Source organism: Photinus pyralis, unplaced genomic scaffold (genome assembly GCF_008802855.1).
Source record: "Photinus pyralis isolate 1611_PpyrPB1 unplaced genomic scaffold, Ppyr1.3 Ppyr1.4_LG3a, whole genome shotgun sequence".
Taxonomy (NCBI): Eukaryota; Metazoa; Arthropoda; class Insecta; order Coleoptera; family Lampyridae; genus Photinus; species Photinus pyralis.
In genome coordinates this window covers 2,097,736-2,125,462 of record NW_022170509.1, presented here as the reverse complement: position 1 = coordinate 2,125,462, position 27,727 = coordinate 2,097,736, and the positions used below count along the sequence as shown (strand labels likewise).

Here is a 27,727-nt window from a genome sequence, read left to right as displayed (position 1 = left end):
AAATCGTTAGTGACCCTGAGAGACCAAGTCTCAAACGGCATAGGTTATCTTACGCTAAAAATAACCGATGACTAATACTACGTAGTTAAGCCTTTATGTTAAGAGAGTACTTGAGGTGTTTTTGCTCATGAACTATGAAATTCTTGAAAAAATGATGGTGGAACACAAATTTCTCCTCTGCGAACATCTTTGTAGTCCTCACTGTTGTTGCTCAGGTCAAAAGAATGATAATCCCTTTACCGAAGAACGTGCATTAGGGAACATACTGGGTAGATCATTAATTTTGGCATTGTAGGCGCCTATCATCATGCATCAAGATCGTGAGAAAAATTGGTAATTTTTTATTGAAAAATATTGATAAAGGTATCGTATTTCCACTACCGGCAGATACACGTGGTTATTTTAACACACATAATGTCACTTAATCCAAACTTCATTATTTATCATTTAAGGATATTCTATGCGTACTATAATTTTGATAATACAACAGGTTCAAGGTCCAGGAGTATCATCCAGTAAAGAAATGCTGAGAGTGGGGAATTTGAACGATCAGCATTTTAAGAGTGCAGTTCACAACGACAATCAATAAGTGTTGTCACAACAATTGGACATAAAATCAACAAAATATGTGTCATTTGGTGTACGTTGTCGGCTTTGTGCTTGCTCTTTCGTCGCAAACCTGGATCTGTAGCGGCAATTCGCGCACACGTTCGCTTTTTGGAGCAACATTTGATGCCCGACCTCCGGCCTCCACTATAAATGCAGATTCAGCGTCCGAGTTATGCTTGGGTTGTTCACAGAAATACTTTGAGGTAGATCAAGATCATGTCCAGCAAAGATATACGGTTACCGAAGAGGAGTTGACAGCCTTAAGAATAGAGTACATTAAAAACCAGATACTCAAGAAATTAAGATTAAAAACGAAACCAAATGTGTCAATTGCAAATTTACCAAAACCAGTTACGGAGGATGAAAATTTAGTTCCACGAGGCTACGACCAATCTACTCCAAGCCCATTCGATGATTATTACGGAAGAACTACACAAGCAATTGTTTTTCCTTACGAAGGTAAAATTACTCAAAATGGTAGCAGAAATAATAAATTCATTTTCAGAGCAAGCCCGCTGCATGAAGAAAGTGAGACACCCGTCTGTCTGTCTTCCTTTCCAATTACCGTCTGATATCCACGCGATTGACCTGAGCACCGCCGAACTGTGGATCTACAAAGAACCGGACGAATTGGATGGTAACGGACAAACCTTTGTTGTTACCGAAGTAGCCCACTGGGATACGAAGAAAAGTTTTCAAAAAACAACTCCTATCGCCATCCACCATACGAATTTAACAGGTATGATTAACGTGGTCTTCCCTGTGTAGCGGTATAACGTTGATTTTTAGAGGGTTGGATAAAAATAGATGTCGCTCAAGTTATTCGCAACTGGCTGGATTACCAAGATTCTCCAATCCACGCTATAAACGTGGCGTGCAAGACTTGCGCGAAGGAGTTGAAGAATTCCCCGGTTTCGTTTAAAAATCAGCACAAACCATTTTTGGTGATCTATACGCATAGCCAACAAAAGCAGTTGGCGTACAGAAGACAGAAACGTAACACCAACTGTTCCCCAAATATGAACGAGTGCTGCAGAGAAAGTTTATATGTATCGTTTGCTGATATAGGCTGGGATGATTGGATAATACAGCCAGCTGGATACAACGCGTATTTTTGCAGAGGCTCTTGTAACACTGTCGCCTCTGTTACTTTAAGTGCAACACAACACAGTTCCATAATGCAGGTACGTACTACATTAGCATGCGTATGAAGATACAGAAACATTGATCATATTTCAGAAGGTGCTGCATGGGCCTAATAGGAACAACGTCAGAAAATTGGAGCTAACGCCGTGCTGTGCAGCAACAAAGTTCCAGCCACTTCAATTGTTTTACATGGGAAACAACAAAACCCTTACGTCAAAAGTTTTATCAAATATGATTGTAGAGACGTGTGGCTGTATGTAAATTAATTGTGCCATGACGTGCTTAACAGTATTGGAACTATTTCACACTTACCAAACGGTACTGAACTCCTTAGACTTAATTTAAAAGCTTTAAGTATTTTATTTCAGTTGAGAATTGTACATGTGTGTGTATATGTGTGCCCATTTTACTCATTCGTTATTTTCATCTCATTTTTTGCCATACTTACGCCTTGCTATTAAGAAGTTACATGTACTTACAACCACGATTTTATCTTTTCTGTACCTACGTAAAATTTTGTTTTAAAATAATTAAGTTGACTCGATTTCATTCTTATTCATTCATTCAATTACCTACATTTAGTTTCATAAATTGTTGATTTATTTATTTTAAAAATAAGTGTTATTATTTATATATTACTTAGGATGTTAAATGTGTACTTATACAGCCGCAATAAAACAAAGATGTTTACAATCTGTTTTTGAAAAAATTGAACAATACAAAGAAAAAAAACTATATAAAATAAGAAAAAGTAAATTTATCTGTTGTGAATGTATATACCTATATTAAATGTGTAATAGATGATTATCACAAATATCATAATAAAATATGTAATTATGTTTATAAACACTATTCGCTGATAATATTTAATTAAACGATTCTGATAGAATGTATCATTTGATGTCAACGAGGTAGCTCTGTTAACGTGGCCAGCCCAGTATACCATTTACCAACGCCCAACTACCACTTTTATCTGGCACGGTGGTGGGAGTCTTATTTTTAATCATTTGGGAGCATTTTTAAAACTACCACCAACTCGCAAAGATAACGCTAAGTCGCTGAGAAGTTGATTAATACCACAAATAAAAATTGGGCTCCTCAAATTTTAAATATAGATATCGCTACATGGTAGTCATAATCATTCATATTTTAACAAATAAGTTAGATAACGACACTCTGATTAAATGGAAAGAATGTTAATTCGCTGGGGAACTGCCAACCCTCACCCTCGCCCTCACTTACCTATAGAACTCCGAGTTCATTTGTTTGGATCCATTGATTAAAAACACCAAAATAACTCTAGTATAATTCATGCACAGAATCCCATCTTATTTATAAATGTCCAAAATTCTTAGAAATCTCTTTCTCTGCCTTTACCAAAGCTCAAGTTTCACAAATTTCTTATGTTGTCGCGATTTCTGGCTTTATTTTGTTCTTTCATCAAGTTCACCTGCAAAGAACAATATAAGACAATGTAGAATGAAGCAAGAACGAGATTTCCCGTCGAGTAACTTTCAAGAAATAAGATTGTTTAAAAAATCTGTCAAAAACACGGTCCATTTTTCTGCAACTTAGGTCATACGACTCCATAAAAAAGTAACATGGTTACAGTATAGGTCCTAAAAGAAACCAAAAGGCTCCAAAGATTTAATAAAGTATTGCACACACTTTTCAGTTTACAGGCTAGGAGTCGTAGAAGTCTTAAAATTGGGGAAAATCATTCGCTTTCCACTTTCCATTCATCTTCTAGTAACATGAACACTGCACAACCCCGATTATTATATTCTCTGGACACCTTACCAAACATGTGTATTAGATCCTTTTCTGGCTACGTATTGTGTATCCATGTTAAACCCCCTGATGTAGTCTAGGCACTAGAAAGAAACTTCTCATAGCAAACATTAAAAATGGCTCTTTTCTAGAGCGGGATGGTCTCGGTAGTTTGCTTCCCCTGGCTTGCTCTCTGATCCCTTGAACACAAAAAAATGAGACTTTACTGTATTCGCAATGCTTTCCCATTCAGACTAATGGGATATTTGCAGATAAAGATGGTGGGCTGCAAATTTAATAACAGAAAAGTCTAAAAGCAGTAATACTAATAATAGTTTATTGCATTTTTTTTACATTTTTCAAATGTTCGTCACTAATCTACTACAAAAAGGTATAGCATAATAATCAGTGCATAGCACAGCTTTGGTCGACATCCATTGGTACTCGCCTTGTAGGAGTCTTAATGCTGAAGTTGGGATTTGAGCCCTTGTCGATTTCCTTAATCCACAATCTACTCATCTGATTATGAGGAACGCAATATACCTCCACATTCTTGTTAATACGCTGCTTAGGCTTGCATTGTGGTTTGCAAATTGGCAATGGCCTGGTTGTAAAGCAGGCCTCGTTTTGGTCCGTTATGTAACGGGTTTGATGTTTTGTACAACTACCCTTTTGTTCTTCATCTTTCTTGTGAGGTTTCTTTCCAACGTCTTGCTCGGAAACGACATCGCCGTAGATGACTTCTCTAAAGTAACATTCGTGGCCTTTACCTTGAGGTCTATTCTGGCGATTGGGTTGGTACGCTCCAACGAAATCTTCTGAACTTTTGACGAGGCAATTTTCGGGGCACGCAAAATCGGTCCATGGGTTACCAGTAAAAGTACCGCACAAACCTCGAACGTCATTTTGGAACTTCTCTTCGTCCAAGATGGAAAATCTAAGTCTGTGGCCATCGTATAACATTTGGAAAACGTCTAGCACTGTGAGCGACACCTCCCCGTTAGGTACCAAGTAGATTTGAATGGCACCGCCGTAATCTGAGCTACGATCTTGTTGGATCTGTTGTTTCTTTTGATTTACGTAAACCTCGGCGCGCGAGTCTTGTCTTCCAGAAGGTACCATGTCGATTTCCATAAGTTGGTGACTAGTTTCAGGAGAACGTATCATAATCTTGACTTCCTTCTGGCCGTTTGAGTTTGGTTTATTGCGAACCAAAACGGCGTATTGTTCAGACTGTTGATGTTGATTGTGCTCTACTTGTTGCTGTTTGAAGTGGGACGAATGTTCAGATGTACCTTGGAAGTGTCCATACTTTTGGTGCTGTTGCCCGTGTTGTAAAGGATTTTGTTGCCCTTGGACATTTTGATATCTTGGACGCTGGTGTTGAGAATCTTGGTGTTGGCTACCGTGTTGTTGATAGCTTGGTAGTTGATGTCCCCGTTGGTATTCACTTTGTTGGTCGTGTTGTGGATAATGGTGTCCACGTTGTCTTGGGTGCTGTTGGTAGTCATCGCGATACCTTGGTGGTAAACCTTGTCCTTGATTATTTTGTTCATTTTGGTAATAAGGATAATTAGCGGAACTTGGCGAGTATAAAAGTGCTACAGTCCAATCGTTCAGAGCGTTGGGATTTATGGGATAGGTGTAGTTGTCGAAAGTATTCGCATATGTTTTATCAATGCTACAGTATGCTGTAAAATATTAATGCAAGAAACGTCAAAGGCAATTACATGAGTATACTTACGGAAAGGCCAATTCTGTTCAAACAGAGGGCGTAGTATGCGATCTTGAGCGGATAAAACTGGGTGAATGCTGTTAACAAGTCCTACTAGTTCGTCGGTGTCGACATCTTCAAACAGCATGCTTTTGTGTCGGGTTTGGATTTGAAGATCAATTTGCTCAAAGTCATCGTGGAAGTCGAAATCAATGTTTATTTGATTTTCGTTGTTACCGGTGGAGTTGACGGAGTTTTCTTGGTAGTTTTCGAAGAAGTGGTGGCGGAAGACATTTGTTAACCATTTAGTACTATTCAAAGCTTGCATTCCTAAATTCTCATATTGTAGTTTAATGGCAACATGATCCACTAGATTTGCTTTAGAAAGCAAAGCTGTGCAGGCCTCAAGGAGATAATTTCCTTCCTTCATTTCTTGTGCGCAGTGATGAGCTAAGGGATGCTTGGCCAAATATTCGCTGAATTCGTTTGTCTTGTCTAAAGTAGCGTGCATATTAATTTTACTGCAAGAATGTTCATCTTTTCCAAATGCTAGTTGTCCTTGAATGCTTCCTAATACACTATTCTTTAGAGCGAAGATAGGATCCAAACCGTTAGTCTTCGGTACATGTGTCTTAACCAACAAGGCAACCTTGCTCGGTTCTACCATTCTGGAATTGCTGGGTTGTCTTGTGGCGTAGAATAAGAAGTTAGACTTTGGATCGACGTAGCTTGTGGCAACCGCTGCAGTTGCTGAGTATGTTATTTCCTGTTTACCACTGAACTGAACTTCGACATCAAGAACCTGGACTTCTGAGTTGGCAATATTACTGCAAGCCTTTTGGTAGAATTGCTTTTGACGAGCTTGTCGGTCGCTTGGTGTTTTGTATAATTGACCAATGTCAACGTCCCCATGATTACGGCAGTTCTCTTGTCCCTCGCTTTCTTGATGGCCGATGTGCACCTGAATACGACTGTTGGATGACCGTTTACCATCGTACTGTACGTTTAAGTGACAGTAAGCAACTGATTCATCGTACCAAGCTGCCATTAACAGAGGAATTCTGTTTCCTTCAAACGCTTGTACTTTTTCAAATAACCAAGGCAAATTTAATTTTTCTTCAGAATGTAGTTGTACTCGCATAGCAATGCCCGTTTCTTCACCAAACACTTGATCAACGGATGTCTTTGGTGTGTTTTCTTTAATTATTTTAGTGTTAGAATCTTCAAGAACAGGTGTGAAATTTACGACATTACGAGCTGCGATATAAGGCAAAGTATTGAAAGAGAAGAGGTTAAAGGTTTGCTGTGGTTCGGACACACTCAATTGAATAGTGTATTGCCCCTTGGCAATGTCTCCAACGTATTGAACGCTGAGAGGAATCTGTAACTGCATATTCTTTTCGTATCCCACCAAGAAATGTTCACCAGTAAATGGAACGACAAATCCAAGCTGCCCTTGCCTCTTTTTGGAAATATTAGCCTTGATTTGACCTGCGGCTTTCATATTCTTTGGAAGATGGAAAGCATCGCCAGTACTAACTTTCGGTTCGGCATTCGCAGTTATGTGACCTTCAAGATGTATCAAGGTAGGTTGATCAAAGGTGTAGATGCATGGTATTCCCATGATTGTAGGTGTACTAACAGCCATATCGTTGTTGTTAATAAACTTGGTGAATTGCATAGTTTTTTTCCCTTGAAGTTCTTGCTCGATATGTCCAATAACTGAAAAGTAACGTTATTACGGTGCAAGTGTGTCTTTTAAGAAGATAATATACCTTTAGTAAGCGTCGCAATGCTTTCATCATTGAATAAATAACGCTTTTGTAGTCCTGCCATTTCAAAACTAAAGCTGCCCTCCAAGTAATTAGGTTTCTCGCGATGCATTTTGAGTTTTCGAGCGATATTTTCTGGACTCCATGGATTTTCATTACCTTTGCTTGCGTGTTGATTTTGTTGCCTTTGTTGATGTTGATATGTTGCGAATTGACGGAATAATGCGTCGGTAAGTTGGCCAATGCTGTTTACCATGAATTCAATTCTCAACGCGTCAGTTTTAACTCCATTGATATTAGTACGTAAGATGTATTTCATAACCTTCGGCACTGAACTATCTTCACCGACGATGGTTTGAAGGGCCTGCAGAAATTCAGAGTTGGATTCAGGGAAGTAGTTGTTTTCCACGTATTTCCTTGAATATTCTGTGCTGTAACTCTTGTCGTTCAGCAAATATAAGGCTGCTATTGCGCTTTCTCGTCTATAACATATAATTAAATGATTAGCTTACAGTGTAGGTTACTTACATTTCATTATATTCAGGTCCTTCCATTTTAGATAGTGCTCTGATGATAGATTCCACAGCAGAGGAAACCTGCTGGCTTTGATCGATGTTAATATAGGCGGCCATCTTTTTTAACATATAGGGAGGAGGAGCAGTCTTCATTAACATGTATACGCTAGCAACGCGGACATCCTCATCCTCCGCGAAATTTTGATAGATCTTGTAGAGAACCGATTGAACATATTTCCGATTGTATTTGGCAAGAGGGTGGAGTGCATACACCATTTTCAAACGTTGGAATGGGGTGGCATATTTCTCACCGTTAAAGTATGGCTTGAATACCTTCAATATGTATCGATGACCGACTGCACCCAAGGCAGAAATGTAAATTTGCACTTTAGGGGAATCGTTTGCTAAAATTGCTCGTTCTAATTGCCCCTGTAGGTAAGGTATGTATTCCTTGACCACGAATTCCATTCCCCGCTCGGTATAGAATCGTCCATAACTGTGAACAGGATATTGATCGTGGCTAGCGACCTTGTTTACGTAAACTTTTCGAACAAAACTGGCAAATGCGATTGGAATAATAGTGAACAATTCTGGGTCTTCTTCAATTTTGGGATTCTTGCTAAATGTGAAGAGAGTGCGCATGTACTCTTCGGTAGGTTGACGAGCTGAGCGAGTTATTTGGTCAAAGACAGCAGCTGCCGTTCCCGCGGAAATCTTGTTTTGGCCCATTAAACCACTGAGTACCAACAAGCATGGACCAGTACCGCCTTCTGCTAATGCATCACGAAGTGCTTGCCAAGCGTAGCTTTTCAGTGTACCTTGTTCATTGCTGTACAGTGCGCTGGTAACCTGCTGTAGTTGCGTTTCGTCCATTGTTCGAATGAGGGTTGTCAGCATGACAAATCTGCTCAAAGTTAGTGGTTGGAATTTAGAGTCTGGATTCATAATTCCTTGTGCTATCTCATTGGCAAGTGTTTGTACAACTTCAACAGGATTCATCTTGCTATGGGCGTGCACCAGCTGACCCATGTAACCCATGGTTAATGGCAATAAACCAGATTGGGGGGCCTCCGTTAACTTAGGTTGAGCATCTTTCCAATCTGATTCATCAGACATAGAACTGAAATCCGAACTAAATGAAGACGAAGAAGAAGATGACGAAGAGGAAGAAGATGCAGATTTGTTCTTATGGTGTTTTTGACCTTGTTGATTCTTTGTGGGACAGTCTGAATCTTGGGACGAACTTGAGGATGATGAGGAACTGCTACTTTCATCACAATTATTCTTTTCCTTTCCAGCGTCCTCGTTGTAGCTGTAAGTGAGGCTGCCCTGTGATTTTAGAGATGATGGTAATTGGAGTTGAGAAGTGGTGGATTCATATTTGGTTAAAGTAATATTGAAACCACTTTCTACGGAGAATTTCTTCCTGTTGTTGTGTAAAGGCGCCGCTGCGATAGAATCGAACGCAATAGCAGATTGAATTGTGTATTGATCTGGTCTTCCACTTATAAAAGCTTGGGTTGAAGTTACCCTCGAAAGGAAATTGCCCATCCAAATATCATGCAAGTCGGTGTCTTCATCGGTGGCTAATCCGTAACTGTACATGACACGTTCTTTGCTTTTGCTATAATCGATTGTCTTGACAACTTCCATTATTGATCCCTCGCCTTGTAGTTGTGGGAATGGTACGCGCCATGGTTTGTACTGTATTTGAGTGCTTGGAACTTCGTTCATTTCATATAAAGTTGCGAATTTACCGGTAACCCAGTCTTCCATAGTCTTGTAGACTCCAGAGTACGAATCATTTTCGGGAAGTTGGTTAATGCGATCCTTCATTAAGTTTACGCCTTGGATGTCAAGTTGGGTTTGACTTACGATACCTTTAATCATGTTAACCTTCCAATGCTCCAACTCGCTAGCCATCTCGATGTTTCTAATAACTCCTTGCTTTACCCTAATACGGAAGGGTTTGTCACCAAGGTCCAAAGGTTTAAACTGTAGGTCTTGAGAATTCGCATCCACATCTCGAATCGTGGGTTCGTCTGCCCCTTCATATCGAGCGTATTTGGGATTCGAGATCTTACCGATGAGTACTTCCGCCGACTGTGGTTGTACAATCAGATCCGCCTTGATTACGATTCCCTTATAATAGTCGTCATCATAGTTGCTTAAAGATTGGCCATGCACTTTGTAAACATATTCGTATCCTGGTCTCCACGCGCTATTTCCACTGATCGAGGCCGATGTGGCTAGACCAACTGAAAAAATTGATTGTGACACCTGGTGTTTCAATTTTGGAGTAATTTCGTCCAATCAGTTTTTGTTTTATCTCCATGTAATAACGCATAAAATATAATCGATCGATTTTGTTCAATTATATTGAAATTTTTCAATTTTAAGTGTAAGAATGTTGTACTCACCAAATAAGCAAAGCACTAGTTTCCAACCCATTATGCCAATGTGGCTCGAAACACAAGTGACGAATCCTTTTCAAATTCAGTTTATATAGTATATTCTAGACGATTCAGCATATTGGGGGTCAGCACGTTTAATATTCATTTTCATCTATGAACTTTCGTATTTCGCGCGTCAGCGTTCTCCTTAGATAAGAGCAATACCACGTGCGATTTTTGTTTCCCTTATTTTTAATCGACCATACAAAGTTGGTGCGATAGGGTTTCCTGGATGCCAATGGGTTTCAAAAAAAAATTGACCGTTTTAGGTCAAGCAAATTAGCCATTTCCACAAATTAAAAAACATTTGCTTTTTTGAGAGTTTTAGGAGAGCTGTTTTACTTGTGTCGTACGTAAATAAAAAATACCTAACGCGACAGGTTCAAAACACAAAAAAAGGCACATTTGATAATGTGGAGATAAGTGTTGCAAATCTTTAATTGTAACCTACATTTGAAAAGGTCAATCGCTCTAAGTATAACATGTTTGTTTCATTGTTGCACTTAATCTTCGCGAAATGCAAATGTTACCAAAAAACACAAAAGTATACGGTGTATCGGTACACATTTTCAGTTTTTAAAACTAATCTTAGATCTCATTTTTATCTGTTTTAAAGGTTCGTGATTTAACCAAAACAATAAAAGGTCATAGGTAAAGAGAATATGTTGAACAGTATCCCTTTCAGCACTAGGTACTGGTAACTATTATTGGGTGGTTAAGATGGAGGAAGTCCTAGTCCAGTAGGCATAAAGGTGGTAAGCCAAATTTAAAGACCATTCTTTGATAAATTTATACTACTGGATTAGGACTTCCCCCATCTTAACCACCCAATAATATGTTGAACAGGGCGAACTACACAAACAATAGCATCCAGCGTTTCCAAAGTTGCTTGAGTAACACGTAACTGCATTGCAATGATGTATGAACTAGAAGAACACGTGGTCGTATTAAATGACTGTCAACACTACTACAACACTAACTTTTGATTGTTTGTATAATATAGGTGTTAATTTTCTAGAAAATTACGTAAATTCCAAACGAGAAGGAAATTTCTGGTTAGAGGGCAGTTTCAGGGTTGGTTGTAGATTACTTAAACATAATCTGTCAAAAAATTCAAAATATTTGATGTACAACAAAAATTACAACCCCCGCAATCGAGAAATGCTATATACGTAGGCGTTAATTTTCTAGAAAATTACGTAAGTTTAAAACGAGAAGGAACTTTATTGTTAGAGGGCAGCTTCAGGGTTGGTTGTAGACTATTTAAATATAATCTGCCAAAAAATTTAAAATATTTGATGTACAACAAAAACTACAACCCCCGCAATCGAGGATTGCTATATACGGATAGGTGTTAATTTTCTAGAAAATTACTAAGTTCCAAACGAGAAGGAAATTTCTTGTTAGAGGACAGTTTTAGGGTTGGTTGTAGATTACTTAAACATAATCTATCAAAAAATTCAAAATATTTGATGTACAACAAAAATTATAACCCCCGCAATCGAGGATCACTATACACGTTGGGGTTAATTTTGTAGCAAATTACGTAAGTTTCAAACGAGAAGGAAATTTCTTGTTAGAGGGCAGTTTCAGGGTTGGTTGTAGATTACTTAAACATAATCTATCAAAAAATTCAAAATATTTCGTGTACAACAAAAATTACAACCCCCGCAATCGAGAATTACTATATACGTATTAGGCGCTAATTTTCTAGAAAATTACGTAAGTTTAAAACGAGAAGGAACTTTATTGTTAGAGGGCAGTTTCAGGGTTGGTTGTAGACTATTTAAATATAATCTGCCAAAAAATTTAAAATATTTGATGTACAACAAAAACTACAACCCCCGCAATCGAGGATCGCTATACACGTTGGGGTTAATTTTGTAGAAAATTACGTAAGTTCCAAACGAGAAGGAAATTTCTTGTTAGAGGGCAGTTTCAGGGTTGGTTGTAGATTACTTAAACATAATCTATCAAAAAATTCAAAATATTTGATGTACAACAAAAATTACAACCCCCGCAATCGAGAATTGCTATATACGTATTAGGCGTTAATTTTCTAGAAAATTACGTAAGTATAAAACGAGAAGGAACTTTATTGTTAGAGGGCAGTTTCAGGGTTGGTTGTAGACTATTTAAATATAATCTGCCAAAAAATTTAAAATATTTGATATACAACAAAAACTACAACCCCCGCAATCGAGGATTGCTATATAGACATAGGTGTTAATTTTCTAGAAAATTACTAAGTTCCAAACGAGAAGGAAATTTCTTGTTAGAGGGCAGTTTTAGGGTTGGTTGTAGGTTACTTAAACATAATCTATCAAAAAATTCAAAATATTTGATGTACAACAAAAATTACAACCCCTGCTATCGAGAATTGATTGCTTCATACGTAGGCGTTAATTTTCTAGAAAATTACTAAGTTCCAAACGAGAAGGAAATTTATGCTAGTGGGCTCTTTAAGGGTTGTTTGTAGAGTACTTAAACATAATATGTCAAAAAATTCAAAATATTTGATGTACAACAAAAATTACAACCCCCGCAATCGAGGATTGCTATACAGGGTGGTGCCTAGCGCAACGCAGCATAGGGATTTCAATGGTAATTTCTTTATAGTCAATGACTAGCTCCCCTAATTATTTTAGAGCAAAAGTCTAAATAAGTTTTTTTAGAGAAAAAAATACTGCACCTGTTCATACTTTTAGTTATAATTTTCCATTTTTCAAAACCGTAGAAATCGACAAAATAAAAAATTACATTTTTATAAATCAGTGATGCTTTGGAATCTTTTAACAAACTACAAGCGCATCGCATTTAAGTTATCGTTGTTTGACGTCGAACGATTTTCATATTTAATTCTGTTACAACTATCCGATGCAAGAAAGAGCGGCAATTGGGTAATGTTTTTTTAGAGAATGTATACTGCATCTGCATCAGACACTATTTGTTTATCAGAGAGAATCAGAGTACCTACATAATCGAAGAAAAAAACTGATTTGAAGCAGATTTGTTCCTAAAGTTATATTCGGATTTTCCGCTACTGCAGCCAAAATGTTGAATGTATTGTCGTTTTCCTGATGGTTTTGACGGACATTTTGAACGTTATTGCACTTGCAGTTCTTTAACTAATTTATAAACAAGTATAAATTTAATAAACGTCAAAGGCAAATAATGAAACGTGATCTCTGTTTTTTTAGGTAATTCCAAGGCATATTTGATTTATTGTAAAATGAACTTTTTTATTTTGTCGATTTCTACGGTTTTGAAAAATGGAAAATTATAACTAAAAGTGTGAACAGATGCAGTATTTTTGTCTCTAAAAAAAACTTATTTAGACTTTTACTCTAAAATAATTAGGGGAGCTAGTAATTTACTATAAAGGAATTACCATTGAAATCTCTATGCTGCGTCGCGTTAGGCACCACCCGGTATACGTAGGCATTAATTTTCTAGAAAAATACTAAGTTCCAAACGAGAAGGAAATTTCTTGTTAGAGGGCAGTTTCAGGATTGGTTGTAGGTTACTTAAACATATCTATCAAAAAATTCAAAATATTTGACGTACAACAAAAATTACAACCCCCGCAATCGAGAATTACTATATACGTAGGCTTTAATTTTCTAGAAAATTATGTAAGTTTCAAACGAAAAGGAAATTTATTGCTAGAGGGCTCTTTAAGGGTTGTTGTAGATTACTTAAACATAATCTGTCAAAAAATTCATAATGTTTGATGTACAACAAAAATTACAACCCCTCAATCGAGAATTGCTATATACGTAGGCGTTAATTTTCTAGAAAATTACGTAAGTTTAAAACAGGAAGGAACATTATTGTTAGATACATTTTATAAAAGGCAAACCGAAACGTTCAAAAACTGATCAAATGTAGTTATAGCAATTGTTTCGCACTAGTTTCCCCAAAAATAATGCACTCAGCTCGTCGTTGGACACCCTGTATTTCGATAATACAAGAAAAAGATTTAGATAAGCCCTTTTGTGAGCGCTTGAAGCATTTTCAAAAGGAATTAGGCAAATTAAAGAGGGAATAGATTTCCTTCCCAAAGGATCTGGAATTTTAAACCTTTTAAGGACTTTCAAAGCAATCTCTTGAAAGAAGTTATAAAAATCTATGCCTTTATCTTGATTTGTGTTAACCAACATGACATTAAAAGTAGGTATTTCTGGGCCTATTTAACATTTTCCTGTATCATAGCTACGCATGAACAAAAGTATGTAGATCTAATTGTAAACAACAGACTGATATTTTGTGTTATTGTTCAATATAATATACAAATATTTCTAGCTAATCAGGTAGGTAGGTATGCGTAATTCGATGCACAACGTGCGTTCGATCGTTATTACTAATACTTCAACGTAAATTATGATACCACAATTTTTTCAGAAAACAATTTTGCCTAATTACTTTGCTTATTAGGCAATTTTTTTTGCTACACTGTTTATAGGTGTAACAAGGGCACTTTCAGAATTTGAAGATTTATCCAAGATCTCACGTGTGGATGCTAGTGGATACCGCGTATCAAATCTTCAAAATACAAGTTCGTTCAATTCAATTTTTTCACCCTACAGGGAGGAAAGCGTGCTCTACGTCTCCCCTCTCTCCTTCGAACCAACCTAGTGAAAACAATTCTACACCAATCAGCACAATTAACACGTGAACGTCAAAGTTTATTACAGGTAACTTAAACAAAGATAGTAAAAAACCTTTCAGTACGTTTCAGTAGTAGTTCTGTAAGAAGCACTCGCTCCCACGTACCTGAACTTCTCTTTCATCGAAAAAATGTCAGTCACATTTGCCGTAATGGTTATTCTTTTAAATTTGACCTCCATTGTTTTGGGTGACATTACAACGGCCTCCCGGAAGCTTACAAGTAAGCGCATTATCTTCACCTTTATTTTCTAATTTAGGGATTTGCAGGCAATCCGCTAACAGAAATAAAAACCAACAACATTATATTGGTGGTGGTAGTTGTTTTGCTGTTCTTTGCTTCAATTGTTGGGGTCTATTACGTGACCCATTCCGCCTTCAGTTTTATAAAAAGTTTGCGCAAAAACAAAAATGACAGAATCACCACACGATATGGCCATACACAGAAGACATGCTGCCAATATGTTCCAATGGTTCAATCAGGTGGGTACTTAAGAGGGTTTTTGTTTGTCAATATAACTTTTAATTGTAGATGACTCGGATGTTGTGCTGTACGAAGCAGATCCTCTTCTTCCTTAAAAAAATTGTTTCATAAATCTTCTAACATGGAATTAATTATATAGAGTAGGATGTACTGTATCTACCCATTTTTATTAACACAATTTGTGAAGACTTCTTGTAATACATTTATTAAGCAATTTTCTATTTTCTCCTTTCGACAGTACGTTCACAGGGAATATGATACATTAATACTCCTCTTGGTAATTGCGGTAGTGTTCCTCTTTGGCCATTTCAAATTTGCTCAAACGTTTTTCTTCTGAAGCTGGCTAGAAGTTATAATTAGAAAGGCGCAGCAAATAACGTAACGGTAACATATCAGTAGTGAAGACCCCGCGCCGCGTTGTAATTGCCTGAGCCATTCTGCGGCTTTGAATTTTTTAATTTCTGGATGTCACTTTTTCGTAATACTCTACTCCATGAAGCATTTGAATAATATCGCATCTGTTCAACCACATTTACTAGAATTAGGTAGCACAGCTACTAAACTTTGTGGAGTCTAGCAGTTACCTGCCTGGGATACATAATAATGAAACCTAAACAACCCACACTACTCGATTCCCCTTTTTTTTGGTCCGTCGGTCCTAGCACCAGACACGATTAAAGAGGCCCCACCAGAGTAAGGAGTTGGAAGCTCAGAATTTTGATTTGCCATTCAACATTCTGAGAAAATTAATATTAAAAACAATTGCAGTTCAGATTATTTTTGAAGAATAAATTTTCAGTTCATTAACCAGTCACTTAATCGGGCTGGAGTTGCAGAGGGTCTAAGTAAATGATAAAAGGGAAAACAAAACGCAGATAACCGTAAACCACTCGAAGCCTGTTCGATTACTGAAAACTTCCAATTTGGTCCACCCAAGTACAGTTTTTTCAAATATACTAATTAGACACTCTGGTGTACTGAAACAAGAAGTCTTTATAATGGAAGTACTTAATTAAATTTCTGTTCTTTTAGTAAATTAATGTCGATGGTTGTAAACTGCACTCAAAAAGCTTATCTGTACTATCAGTAACGTTTATCATATGTTAACTTAAAAGCCCTTCCGATCACCACAACATAATTTCACTTATATTTAAGTGGCTATATTTTAAGTAAGGCGTCATATGTTTAGCGTCGGGGCGCCGAGGTTCAGTTTGAAACTAGAAATGATGTTGAACGTTGTTGAATTTAATTTTCAGGTTCGCGGTGTGTAAGAAGCGAATGTTTAACGGTATAGTAAAATGTCACCGAAGAAAGTGCAATAAATTAATTCTACGGATGCGGAAGATCGATTTTTCATAATCGCGTCCTTGATCAATATAAGAAAAGACGCATCACGTTAAATTAATAAGTATTTATCAATTGAAGAAACGTAACAATTCATTAAGCGCGCGTATATTCCTCGAGGAAATGTCGGATTACGAATATTCGAGTGAATATGAATACGATTTCAAAGATTCACATTCCACGTTTTATTGGGAGGAATTATTACCCGCGTTACTAGTATATACGATGACATTAGTATTGGGGCTGATCGGTAATACTTTAATTGTTTTTACTACATGCATATACCGTAGGATGCAAAGTGCTACGAATATGTTACTTGCAAGTTTGGCATCTGCAGATCTGCTGCTCATCCTTTTCTGCATCCCTGTAAAGGTACGTTCACATTTTTTTGTTTCCTTTTCGGTAAAAGAGGATTTTCAATTACTTAGTCTTACTTATCACGTAAGAATTTTAACTAGTACTGTTTGTGCAGAAGCCCACAGGATGGGGATGTAGTAATAGTATGCAGCTTTGTAAACATCTACGAAACAATACCATCTCACCATTAGCTTCTTCAAAAGTCTCATAGAAGTTCCACAGTTAGGAAAACACTTTGGTTGAAAATAATTTTGAGATTGAGAAGTAAATGGTGGTTCTTTGCAGAAGAGATTGGGCTACTAGTTCAAAAAAAATTGTCTCAGATCGACCCGGAAATTTTTCTTATAGAATGTGGCCTGTAGAATCCATAATTTCAAACAGTTCCAAGATTGGGCTACTAGTTCAAAAGTTACAGCCCTTTGAATTTTGTTCGAAATTGGTTTCTAGCTGGTTTCTAGTCTATAACCTTTGATTGAGAAGTCTGATCGAAAAAGTACGAATTGGTTTGGATTCTACGCACCAAAATTAATAAGAAAAAGTGTTTTCCCGAGAAATTTTGGTGCAGTCGATTTTTGGTAAAAAAAGAAGGTTATACACTGCCTTTTTTTGAGGCCCTCAAAAAAAATTGTCTCAGATCGACCCGGAAAAAAATTTTTCTTATAGAATGTGGCCTGTAGAATCCATAATTTCAAACAGTTCCCAGATTGGGCTACTAGTTCAAAAGTTACAGCCCTTTGAATTTTCTTTCGAAATTGGTTTCTAGTCTATAACTTTTGATTGAGAAGACTGATCGAAAAAGTACGAATAGTTTTGGATTCTACGCACCAAAATTAATAAGAAAAAGTGTTTTCCCGAGAAATTTTGGTGCAGTCGATTTTTGGTAAAAAAGGAAGGTAAATAACTGCCTTTTTTTGAGCCCCGAAAAAAAAATTGTCTCAGATCGACCCGGAAAAAAATTTTCTTATAGAATGTGGCCTGTAGAATACATAATTTCAAACAGTTCCAAGATTGGGCTACTAGTTCAAAAGTTACAGCCCTTTGAATTTTCTTTCGAAATTGGTTTCTAGTCTATAACTTTTTATTGATAAGTCTGATCGAAAAAGTAAGAATTGTTTTGGATTCTACGCACCAAAATTAATAAGAAAAAGTGTTTTCCCGAGAAATTTTGGTGCAGTCGATTTTTGGTAAAAAAGGAAGGTTGTACACTGCCTTTTTTGAGGCCCTCAAAAAAAATTGTCTCAGATCGACCCGGAAAAACAATTTTCTTATAGAATGTGGCCTGTAGAATCCATAATTTCAAACAGTTCCAAGATTGGGCTACTAGTTCAAAAGTTACAGCCCTTTGAATTTTCTTTCGAAATTGGTTTCTTTCTAGTCTATAACTTTTGATTGAGAAGTCTGATCGAAAAAGTACGAATTGTTTTGGATTCTACGCACCAAAATTAATTAGAAAAAGTGTTTTCCCGAGAAATTTTGGTGTAGTCGATTTTTGGTAAAAAAGGAAGGTTATACACTGCCTTTTTTTGAGCTTTGAAAAAAAAATTGTCGCAGATCGATCCGGAAAAAAAATTTTTCTTATAGAATGTGGCCTGTAGAATCCATAATTTCAAACAGTTCCAAGATTGGGCTACTAGTTCAAAAGTTACAGCCCTTTGAATTTTCTTTTGAAATTGGTTTCTAGTCCATAACTTTTGATTGAGAAGTCCGATCGAAAAAGTACGAATTGTTTTGGATTCTACGCACCAAAATTAATAAGAAAAAGTGTTTTTCCGAGAAATTTTGGTGCAGTCGATTTTTGGTAAAAAAGGAAGGTTATACACTGCCTTTTTTTGAGGCCCTCAAAAAAAATTGTCTCAGATCGACCCGGAAAAGAATTTTTCTTATAGAACGTAGCCTGTAGAATCCATAATTTCAAATAGTTCCAAGATTGGGCTACTAGTTCAAAAGTTACAGCCCTTTGAATTTTCTTTCGAAATTGGTTTCTAGTCTATAACTTTTGATTGGGAAGTCTGATCGAAAAAGTACCAATTGATTTGGATTCTACGCACCAAAATTAATAAGAAAAAGTGTTTTCCCGAGAAATTTTGGTGTAGTCGATTTTTGGTAAAAAAGGAAGGTATTCAAATACTATGCGAAGTATTCGAATACTAAATATTTGTGAAAGTATTTGAGTTACAAATACAAATACTGCTTCCATAAAAGTATTTAATTACAAAGTATTTGAATACGTTAAAGGATTTGAATACTAAAAAGTATTTACAAAATCGAATACTGCCCAGCTCTGATATTAACCCTCTTGTAAAAATTATTGAAAACCTATTTTTGTTTTGAATTATACAATACAGTCTTCCTTTGCTGAGGGTATTGCTGGGCCGAGCCCCCAAAAACGTCTAATGTTAGTACTTATACGATAATTTGCTAGATAAAAACATCGAACTTAAGAATACGATCCTGAAAGAGAAACTTGTCTTAGTATTATAAACAGAGTCCTGAAGGCTGAACGCTATTATGGGAGAAAGCAGTACCGCAGGGTCGGGGGGGGGGGGATTCGCCTACGAAGATTTGACTATCTTTTCCCAAATGCTACCATGACAGTGCTAGGGATAAAAAGAATTAACGAGTCCTTCTTTGCTAAAAAAGAGATTGTCTAAAAACCATTATGAGAGCCTTGAAGGCGGAACGGTATTGAGGAGAAATCGGTACCGAAAGGTCTGGGAGATGTGGAATTACCCCGCTCTCCCTTCCAGCGTAAGAAGATGATCTTGATTATCTACTTTTCCTAAAGGCTACCATGAGAGTGCTAAGGATAAAAAATTAACGAGTCCTCCTTTGCTGGAGGGCCCCCCATCGCCATGTTTTCCCCAAAACGTCTAGTGTTAGCACTTATACAATAATTTGCGAGAAAATACCATTGACCTTAGCAATACGATCCTGAAAGATACATTTGTCTGTCTTTTGCTAAAAATTATTATGAGAGCCATTGAAGGCTGAACGCTATTATGAGAGAAAGCAATAGCGGGGTGAGTAGTATACGAAGATTTGATTATTTGTTCCCAAAGGTTACCATGAGGGTGCTAGGCATAAAAAAAATTAACGAGTCCTTCTATGTTAAGCCCTAAAGCAAATGTTTCATAAGAACCTTCTTTGCAGGCAGGGACAGGGGTGTGTTCCCATGCTCTAAGTTCAAAATGACCCATAATTTCTGTTGCTTCTTGAAAGCGTTAAGCTTATGTAAATTGATCACGCTGGTAGCGCAGCTATCAACATAGAAACTATTCAACAAAGTGAAAACGGTATCCTTATTTTATGCGGTGGTTGTTAACAGAACATTTTATTCAAATTAATGGAATTTGATGGTCATTCCCAATAGATAAGGACTGCAACAAACGCCGAAAAAACCCTTCTCTATCGATATATCTTGAGAGTACCATTCGGATTGTACCAAAAAATCTCAGAAAATCTCTGTAGCTTGACTGCAAGTAAAAATAATTTCGTAATATCACTAATAACACCTATAGGATTTATTCTGAATTTCAACGGCGAAGGAATTTGCTCTATCAAATTTGGACCCCTTTCCAGACAGTCGTTTATCCAAGGTTGTCCTTTTTCATGCGATAAGGTATCAAACACAGGGCGAATTCCACCTCCACCTCCACCTCACTTAAACATTATCACCAATGTTAAATTCCCGAGTTATACGTTCCTTATTTCTCATTATCCTGTTCGGATTTTATATTCCGTTTCACTAGATCGATCTTAGTCCTCATGGATTTTTTGAAAGTCAGTTCTGCAAGGCTTAAGAGTTGACATAATTTAAAATACAGATCTGCCGATTCGTTCTGCACATAACTTTTAAACTTTTAAAAATGAAAAGAATATATTTTATTTCACCATTTTGGAGGACTAAGCACCCCCTCCCTCACCCCATTAAGCTGTCGCCTTTGTAAATGACATCCTCTTCTTGATAGCGCCAAATCCTTCGATATTTTTTATGCAAGTGTTGCAACTGCAAGAGATTTTAGCCACATAGCTCACTGGTGGTAACATCAGGTACCTCATCAAAAGCTCACTGGTTAAAATGAACCTTTGATAATTTGGGGCAGATTTTTCCCTTGACGTAGTCATATAAAAAAATTAAAGCTTCTTTAGTATATCGAAAGTCGACATTATAATCCTGACGCTCATTTTGTTACACGTTTACTACCTTTGAAAATTGGCTTACAATGTGTGTGTGTTCAATATCAAGGCTCATCTGTTAATGTAAACCACAATTCGTTTTCAAATTGTACGCTGTTCGCTGCTGACATCACTAGGGCATATTCCACTCTTAATGATTTAAATAAATGTCTTTTTTCATAAAATGAGGTTGTCTTGGGTTTTTCATCTCCGCACACATCAACAAAATCATTCCCCAGTTTATACAAATACGGATATATTTAGCTTAAGAACTCAAGTAAATCTAATATTGCCACAGACGATTTATTTCACAACTAATGTTACCTACCTACTTTTTACGTTGATAAAAACCAAGTATGCCAAGTTTAATAAAATTGCATTATTTCGCTGATTTCTTCTATGAGACAGCTTTTAGGCAATAAATTTGGTAGGCAATAATAGAAACAAGATCTTAAGTCAGACTACCCCAAAACGAATGCAAGTTGCTACTCTCATGGAGCTCAAAATAAGCATATGGCCGAGGTCAGTATCTGAATTTCGGGCATTGCAATTCTTCATCCACTTCGTATAATAGGTGTCTGGTAGTATACTTTCTGCACGTGCTAAACAAGATCAGATCAACAACTATTAATTATTGTGAACAATTCAATGTGAAGGTTATTTTAAACATAGCATGAAACATCTTTTGTAAGTACTTGCAGATGAATTGCAAACAATACGTTTTAGATCGATAACTTTATTATTAATAGAACTTATCGTTTGGGATGCGCAGTCTAAGCGATTTGTTAATTCCATGTCTATTACTTCTGCATATTAAAAAAAATGACGACCAGCATATAAAAATACATCCAATATCTGAAGAGGGGCACAATAAAAGATTTATATTTAGAAAGCTTTCAGAATACTTTCCAAAGTATTAGAAACGTTTCGACTGTGCACCTATAGCCATTTCCTTCTATCTCAATTCCTAATATATTTCAGAAAGTTATGTAGCAGATTTTTTATGTAACGGCTTATTCCACATGTGATTTACAGTTTTTGATATCATTCAACCAACAACTATTTTAAGTGCAAATTTCCGCTTGTTTATGTTACAAAATTAATGTACATCTCGAACATTCGACAGCAGACGATTCGGAATTTAAAAAAAATTCTGGAAATTCCAAAATATTTACCTACTGATTGATATATATCGAATAATGTTTCCAATTGCGAACTTTATGTTAATTAATAACACCGATGTTCTTTTAGGTTGCGAAATTATTTTCGTACACGTGGACCATGGGTTCATTTTTATGCAAAGCGGTCCACTACATTCAGAATTTGTCAACATCGTGTTCAGTCCTGACGCTAACCGCCATTAGTATTGAAAGGTAAGTTTATGAATACAGAAGAATAGTTATCACAGTGACCTTAACATTTTCACCTACGACCCACGAAGATCAAATAATGTAAACACTCACTCACGACCAGTACCTTTTCAGCAAAATTTGTCAATTAGAGATGTGAAAGTTATCGACCATGACGTTTTGACCTTTGACTTATAACCAGGATAGTACGTTTTGTTGCTATGGACCATGATCCTTACTAAGCGTTTATAACACTTAGTCAATGTGACGTCCCTGTTTCGCTGATCATTACCATTTCACACTTCGTATGTAAACACACGAAGTGCGACCATGTCAGTCTCTTCCTGTTGCAATATGACCAAAACCTGATCTCAAAAGAAAAACCCGATTACAGTTGTAATGAGAAACTTTTTTCAGAAAAATCAATTCCCGTGTCAATATTTGAGATTTTTTGGAGGCCGGGACATTTCGCCGAATGCCCACAACGCCGACACGATTTTTTGAAGGTCCATATCGCCGACTAGGGACACTACGCCGACCGTGCCCACATCGTCGACAAGTGTGCAAGGGACACAACGCCGACCATGCCCACTTCGCCGACGGACACTACGCCGACCGTGCCCACATCGCCGACAAGTGAACAAGGGACACTAAGCCGAACGTGACCATAACGTCGACTCATACAACACTTCTTAATCAAGCTGGACGGTGTGCAACACCAAGTAGCTTTTGACGTTAGGTTATTGTAGGTTCAGAATATTTTTTTAACTTTTTTCGAACTACAGACTCATACGAAAATTCTTAATCAAACTGGACGGAGTGTGAAGCAAAGCAGCTTTGGATATTAGGTTATTTGTAGGTTTAGGACATGTTTTTTAAACTTTTTAAAATGCAAACTCATACACTGGACAGAGTATGAGGGGCCTGGATTTTCGAACAGTCGGCGTTGTGGTCACGTTCGGCTTAGTGTCCCTTGCACACGTTTCGGCAATGTGGGCACGATCGGCGTAGTGTCCGTCGGCGTAGTGTCCCTAGTCGGCGATATGGACCTTCAAAAAATCGTGTCGGCGTTGTGGGCATTCGGCGAAGTGTCCTAGACCCATTTTTTGCAGTGCTATCTAATGGGATGAGATAAGGTAAAACTTTAAAAGGAGTATGTTACAATTTGCTTCTTAAGATGACTTTGAGTATTATTGATAATAATTTTTGCTGTCAGAAGTAAACAACTGTATCATTCGCATTCAAATCCGATGCTGACGACACTGAATACGAGTCAGCACTGTAATGTTCTAATATTATATATTAATTAGTGGTAATGTAATTAACAATGTATAAATTATAGATATCAAATATACTATTCCTATTTACAGCAAAAAATGACTAAGAAGTTCAATTCAGCGTCCTTGTCCCCCGACAAATAAATACAGCGTTTATTTTTCATCTGTTAGTAGATTTATGGACACTTCAATTTTTTGTTTGCACGCGAAGTAGGAGGCCATTAAACGATTACTCCCTCTTCCCACCCCAACCCATTGTACGCAGGAAGCCCCTTTTTTCAAAAGATTGTCTTTATCACCTTTAAGACATGATTTGGTAAGCTTTTCGCTCCCCACCTTTTTGGGCAGATAAGCCTGAGGTATGGTTTGCCGATGTGCTACATGATTTTGATTTTTGTTTTCCATACGTGGATGACATTTTGATTTTCTTTGTTGATGCTGAACGAAACCGCAATCACCTTAATCTGGTATTTCAATGCCTAGTATATTAAGGACTACTTGTCAACATATCAAAGAGTATCATCGGCCACCCCAAAGTTACATTTTTAGGCTACCTCTAAGCAGCATAATAATAATAATTGTATTTATTGTTCAACACAAAATAATTCCAGTAACAGAACAATATAAAAATGGAGAATAAACTGCAGTGATGTAAGAAATATCATCATAGCATCAGCATATTATCCATTCTATAGATGTTGTGTTAGCAGTTCGTATATACAGACACAATTTCATAAAAACAGGCCGTAACTTACATATTTTTTAACTGCACTACCTACCTGTACTTACTATATAGAGGCATATAGATGAATCTATGACCTACTGATTTGCTCAAAAGCGCCAAACCAAAATTTGCTAAGAAATAATACGCCTCTAACGATAACGCTTGGTTCTATTTTGCATTCCACTTTTGATGTCATCAATGTCAGTCAAAATGAAATGTAAACAAATTAGGCGCCCGTCGAATGATACTAAAAACAAATTTATGAGTGTATAAACGGCTACTTAAAATAAATACAATCAAATGCTTTGGTATTGATGCCATTAAAATGTATACGTTTATTTTTTGTTCATATATTAAATTTGGAAAATCTTTGCAGGTACTACGCCATTGTGCATCCAATGAGAGCCAAATATGTATGCACGAACAGTCAAGCGAAAAGAATAATCGCATTTACATGGTGTTTAGCAATTCTGCTAGCAATTCCCATCTTATGTGTACAGGTAACGTGACTAACACAATTAATAATTAGTTAGTCCAGGTGTTCCTAGGTTCAAATGGAGGTTGGGGACCGTTTCAAAGCGCATTGGTGCATACGAGATTGGGATAATGAATCGCTGTGGAAGTTTCATGAGGTCTATATGCTACTGCTGGTTTTAATTGGACCTACTTGCATTATGAGCTGTACGTATACCCTAATTTGTTGGGAAATTTGGAAAGTGATGGAGCAGAGGAACGTCATGACCAGTCGTACTGCGTAAGTGACGCTAGTCTTGACATATAAATTATGAAATTGACTGTTGCAGGCTTTCAAGGAACCGAATAGATCGAGATAAATATGCCGAGACAATCGAACTATCGAATTCTACAAAAGCAAAAAGTATCACAAAATCCGAAAAGGAGGACACTCGTGTGGTAAAGCAAGTCGTATACATGCTTGTGGCTGTCGTTGTTCTATTTGCTATATGTTGGGGGCCTTTGCTGATCGATAACGTACTGACAGCCTACAATGTTTTACCAAAACAGCGTACTGGGTATTTAAAATATATGGGCACTACATTTCATTTAATGGCGTACTTCAACAGGTAAACGCGACGTGCCTTTTTTGAATATAGAACCGACTTTGTTTCAGTTGCATCAACCCAATCGTGTATGGGTTTATGTCAAAAAACTTTCGGGAGAGTTTTCGTTCGGCCTTATGCTGTAGAAAGAAACCGGTATCGTACCATAGAAATGGTACAAGAGTTGTAAGTAGTTTTCGTAACAGTTTTCAAACCAGAACAACATCAATTAGGTAAAAAAATTTGATTGTTTTACACTTTCTCGTATAGTATTCTTGTCATGCGGATGGGTGAAGTGTGTTTGAGTAGGTATCTAGAAAATTACGTATTATAGGTTTACAAATTTAGGAAAAGTATTGCTTTTATTGTTGTGTATTAGGTAAACGTTCCTTTGTATTACGCTTATATAGGTAGTACCTATCGTGCAATTGTATTACAATAGTAATGACATGTCAATTGCTATTAATTTCGTTAATGTCTTTAGTGAATAAAAATGTACAATGAGATTCCTAATTATTACACTTATTATACCCTTAACACAAGGAGAAGGCACCAGAATACAGTAATAGTCACATTTTGGTCCAGACGGTGAGCAGAATTCAAATTTGAGAACCACTTGTACACATTTATGTGCACTTAAAGGCAGGCTTGGATCCCGTAAACAAAATTAAACAGAGCTGGGCAGAATACTTTCAAAAAGTATTTGAATACTAAATAGTAAATACTTTACACAAATCAAAGGTATTTGAATACTAAATACTTTTACGTCCAGCACAAGCGAATACTAGATACAGATACATTGAAAAGTATTCAAATACTTTAAAAAATAAGTATTCAAATACTTTAGAGTGTATTCGAATACTTTCGAAAGTATTCTAATACTATCAAAGGTATTCGAATACTATAAAAAGTATTCGAATACTTTGAAAAGTATTTCATTAACTTACTTTGAACAGTATTCGAATACAGTAAAAAGTATTCAAATAGTTGTCACTCAAATACATTAAAAATTTAAAATAGTATACTAGGTAAAAGTCTTAATACTACTTAAAAAATCAAGTTATACTTTGTATGGGGTTACCTTTTATTATATTTCTATTGTTATATACAAATTTAAGGGGAGTAAAAGCGTATTATTATTATTATATTATTATATAGGAGGTACCTACCAGGACCTTTCTTATACCAGTTATATCCTTAAGAATACGTGTACCAGTTTTTAAAGCGTCGTGCACATGATACGTACACCTTTCTGAAATTAATCCTAGCGATTTTGGAACAGATCCATTTTTGACCATCCGTTTGTCCGTGTGCATGATAACTTGTTTAGAAACGTGCGATCGCTTTGAAAATTGGTACACATGGTCTTAAGGATATAAGAAAGGTCCCTATTGTTTTTAAGTTACGTAGACTATCGAGTTCGGTATTCAGATGTATCGGATTTTTATATTTGATTTTGTGGCAATGGAAACTTTCCCTAAACATCTCTAAATTGTTCTCAAATATTTGAATAACTTAAAAATACTACCTTTTTTTGAGGCCGGAAAAAAAATTGTCTGAGATCGACCAGGAAAAATATTTTCTTATAGATTTTGTCCCGTAGAATCCATAATTTCAAACAGTTTGAAGATTGGGCTACTAGATCAAAAGTTACAGCCCTTTGAATTTTTTTTCGAAATTTGTTTTTTGTCCATAACTTTTTATTGAGAGGTCTAATCGAAAAAGTACGAATTGTTTTGGATTCTACGCACCAAAATTAATAAGAAAAAGTGTTTTCCCGAGAAATTTTGGTGCAGTCGATTTTTGGTAAAAAAGGAAGGTTATCCGAGAAATTTTGGTGCAGTCGATTTTTGGTAAAACAGGAAGGTTATACACTGCCTTTTTTTGAGCCCCGAAAAAAAAATTGTCTCAGATCGACCCGGAAAAAAAATTTTCTTATAGAATGTGGCCTGTAGAATCCATTATTTCAAACAGTTCCAAGATTGGGCTACTAGTTCAAAAGTTACAGCCCTTTGAATTTTCTTTCGAAATTGGTTTCTAGTCTATAACTTTTGATTGAGAAGTCTTATCGAAAAAGTACGAATTGTTTTGGATTCTACGCACCAAAATTAATAAGAAAAAGTGTTTTCCCGAGAAATTTTGGTGTAGTCGATTTTTTGTAAAAAAGGAAGGTTATACACTGCCTTTTTTTTGGCCAGATAAAAAAATTGTCTCAAATGGACCGGGAAAAAAAATGTTCTTATAGAATGTGGCCTGTAGATTCCATAATTTCAAACAGTTCCAAGATTGGGCTACTAGTTCAAAAGTTATA

At 36.6% G+C, this 27,727-nt stretch overlaps 4 protein-coding genes across 4 annotated transcripts; 3 read left to right on the top strand and 1 right to left on the bottom strand.

Annotated features, from left to right (window-relative positions):
* Nucleotides 1-229: 229 nt before the first annotated feature.
* On the top strand, nt 230-2,453 carry LOC116166122 (growth/differentiation factor 8). Its single transcript, XM_031480961.1, has 5 exons — nt 230-333; nt 491-1,068; nt 1,115-1,348; nt 1,399-1,793; nt 1,849-2,453. The coding sequence occupies exons 2-5, from the start codon at nt 627-629 to the stop codon at nt 2,014-2,016; spliced, it is 1,239 nt and encodes a 412-aa protein (XP_031336821.1). The 5' UTR covers nt 230-333; nt 491-626; the 3' UTR covers nt 2,017-2,453.
* Nucleotides 2,454-3,845: 1,392 nt separating this feature from the next.
* Nucleotides 3,846-10,102, bottom strand: LOC116165368 (vitellogenin-like). Its single transcript, XM_031479748.1, has 5 exons — nt 9,947-10,102; nt 7,540-9,784; nt 7,015-7,493; nt 5,270-6,961; nt 3,846-5,216 (listed from the first exon to the last, which is right to left on the bottom strand). The coding sequence occupies exons 1-5, from the start codon at nt 9,975-9,977 to the stop codon at nt 3,931-3,933; spliced, it is 5,733 nt and encodes a 1,910-aa protein (XP_031335608.1). The 5' UTR covers nt 9,978-10,102; the 3' UTR covers nt 3,846-3,930.
* A 4,596-nt stretch (nt 10,103-14,698) lies between these two features.
* On the top strand, nt 14,699-15,346 carry LOC116165309. Its single transcript, XM_031479623.1, has 3 exons — nt 14,699-14,870; nt 14,918-15,130; nt 15,180-15,346. The coding sequence occupies exons 1-3, from the start codon at nt 14,780-14,782 to the stop codon at nt 15,224-15,226; spliced, it is 351 nt and encodes a 116-aa protein (XP_031335483.1). The 5' UTR covers nt 14,699-14,779; the 3' UTR covers nt 15,227-15,346.
* A 1,016-nt stretch (nt 15,347-16,362) lies between these two features.
* LOC116166281 (QRFP-like peptide receptor) lies at nt 16,363-25,913 on the top strand. The gene is made up of 6 exons (XM_031481170.1): nt 16,363-16,847; nt 22,260-22,381; nt 24,735-24,858; nt 24,907-25,112; nt 25,162-25,440; nt 25,488-25,913. The coding sequence occupies exons 1-6, from the start codon at nt 16,599-16,601 to the stop codon at nt 25,651-25,653; spliced, it is 1,146 nt and encodes a 381-aa protein (XP_031337030.1). The 5' UTR covers nt 16,363-16,598; the 3' UTR covers nt 25,654-25,913.
* Nucleotides 25,914-27,727: the final 1,814 nt, after the last annotated feature.

Coding starts and splice junctions, on each gene's coding strand:
- LOC116165309 (XM_031479623.1), top strand. CDS start 14,780: ATGTCAGTCACATTTGCCGTAATGGTTATTCTTTTAAATTTGACCTCC. Junction 14,871..14,917: donor GGCCTCCCGGAAGCTTACAA/GTAAGCGCATTA, acceptor AGGGATTTGCAG/GCAATCCGCTAACAGAAATA. Junction 15,131..15,179: donor TGTTCCAATGGTTCAATCAG/GTGGGTACTTAA, acceptor TTTTAATTGTAG/ATGACTCGGATGTTGTGCTG.
- LOC116166281 (XM_031481170.1), top strand. CDS start 16,599: ATGTCGGATTACGAATATTCGAGTGAATATGAATACGATTTCAAAGAT. Junction 22,382..24,734: donor ACCGCCATTAGTATTGAAAG/GTAAGTTTATGA, acceptor AAATCTTTGCAG/GTACTACGCCATTGTGCATC. Junction 25,441..25,487: donor TTAATGGCGTACTTCAACAG/GTAAACGCGACG, acceptor ACTTTGTTTCAG/TTGCATCAACCCAATCGTGT.
- LOC116165368 (XM_031479748.1), bottom strand. CDS start 9,977: ATGGGTTGGAAACTAGTGCTTTGCTTATTTG. Junction 7,494..7,539: donor GGACCTGAATATAATGAAAT/GTAAGTAACCTA, acceptor TATATGTTATAG/ACGAGAAAGCGCAATAGCAG. Junction 5,217..5,269: donor TGAACAGAATTGGCCTTTCC/GTAAGTATACTC, acceptor AATATTTTACAG/CATACTGTAGCATTGATAAA.
- LOC116166122 (XM_031480961.1), top strand. CDS start 627: ATGTGTCATTTGGTGTACGTTGTCGGCTTTGTGCTTGCTCTTTCGTCG. Junction 1,349..1,398: donor CCACCATACGAATTTAACAG/GTATGATTAACG, acceptor GTTGATTTTTAG/AGGGTTGGATAAAAATAGAT. Junction 1,794..1,848: donor AACACAGTTCCATAATGCAG/GTACGTACTACA, acceptor ATCATATTTCAG/AAGGTGCTGCATGGGCCTAA.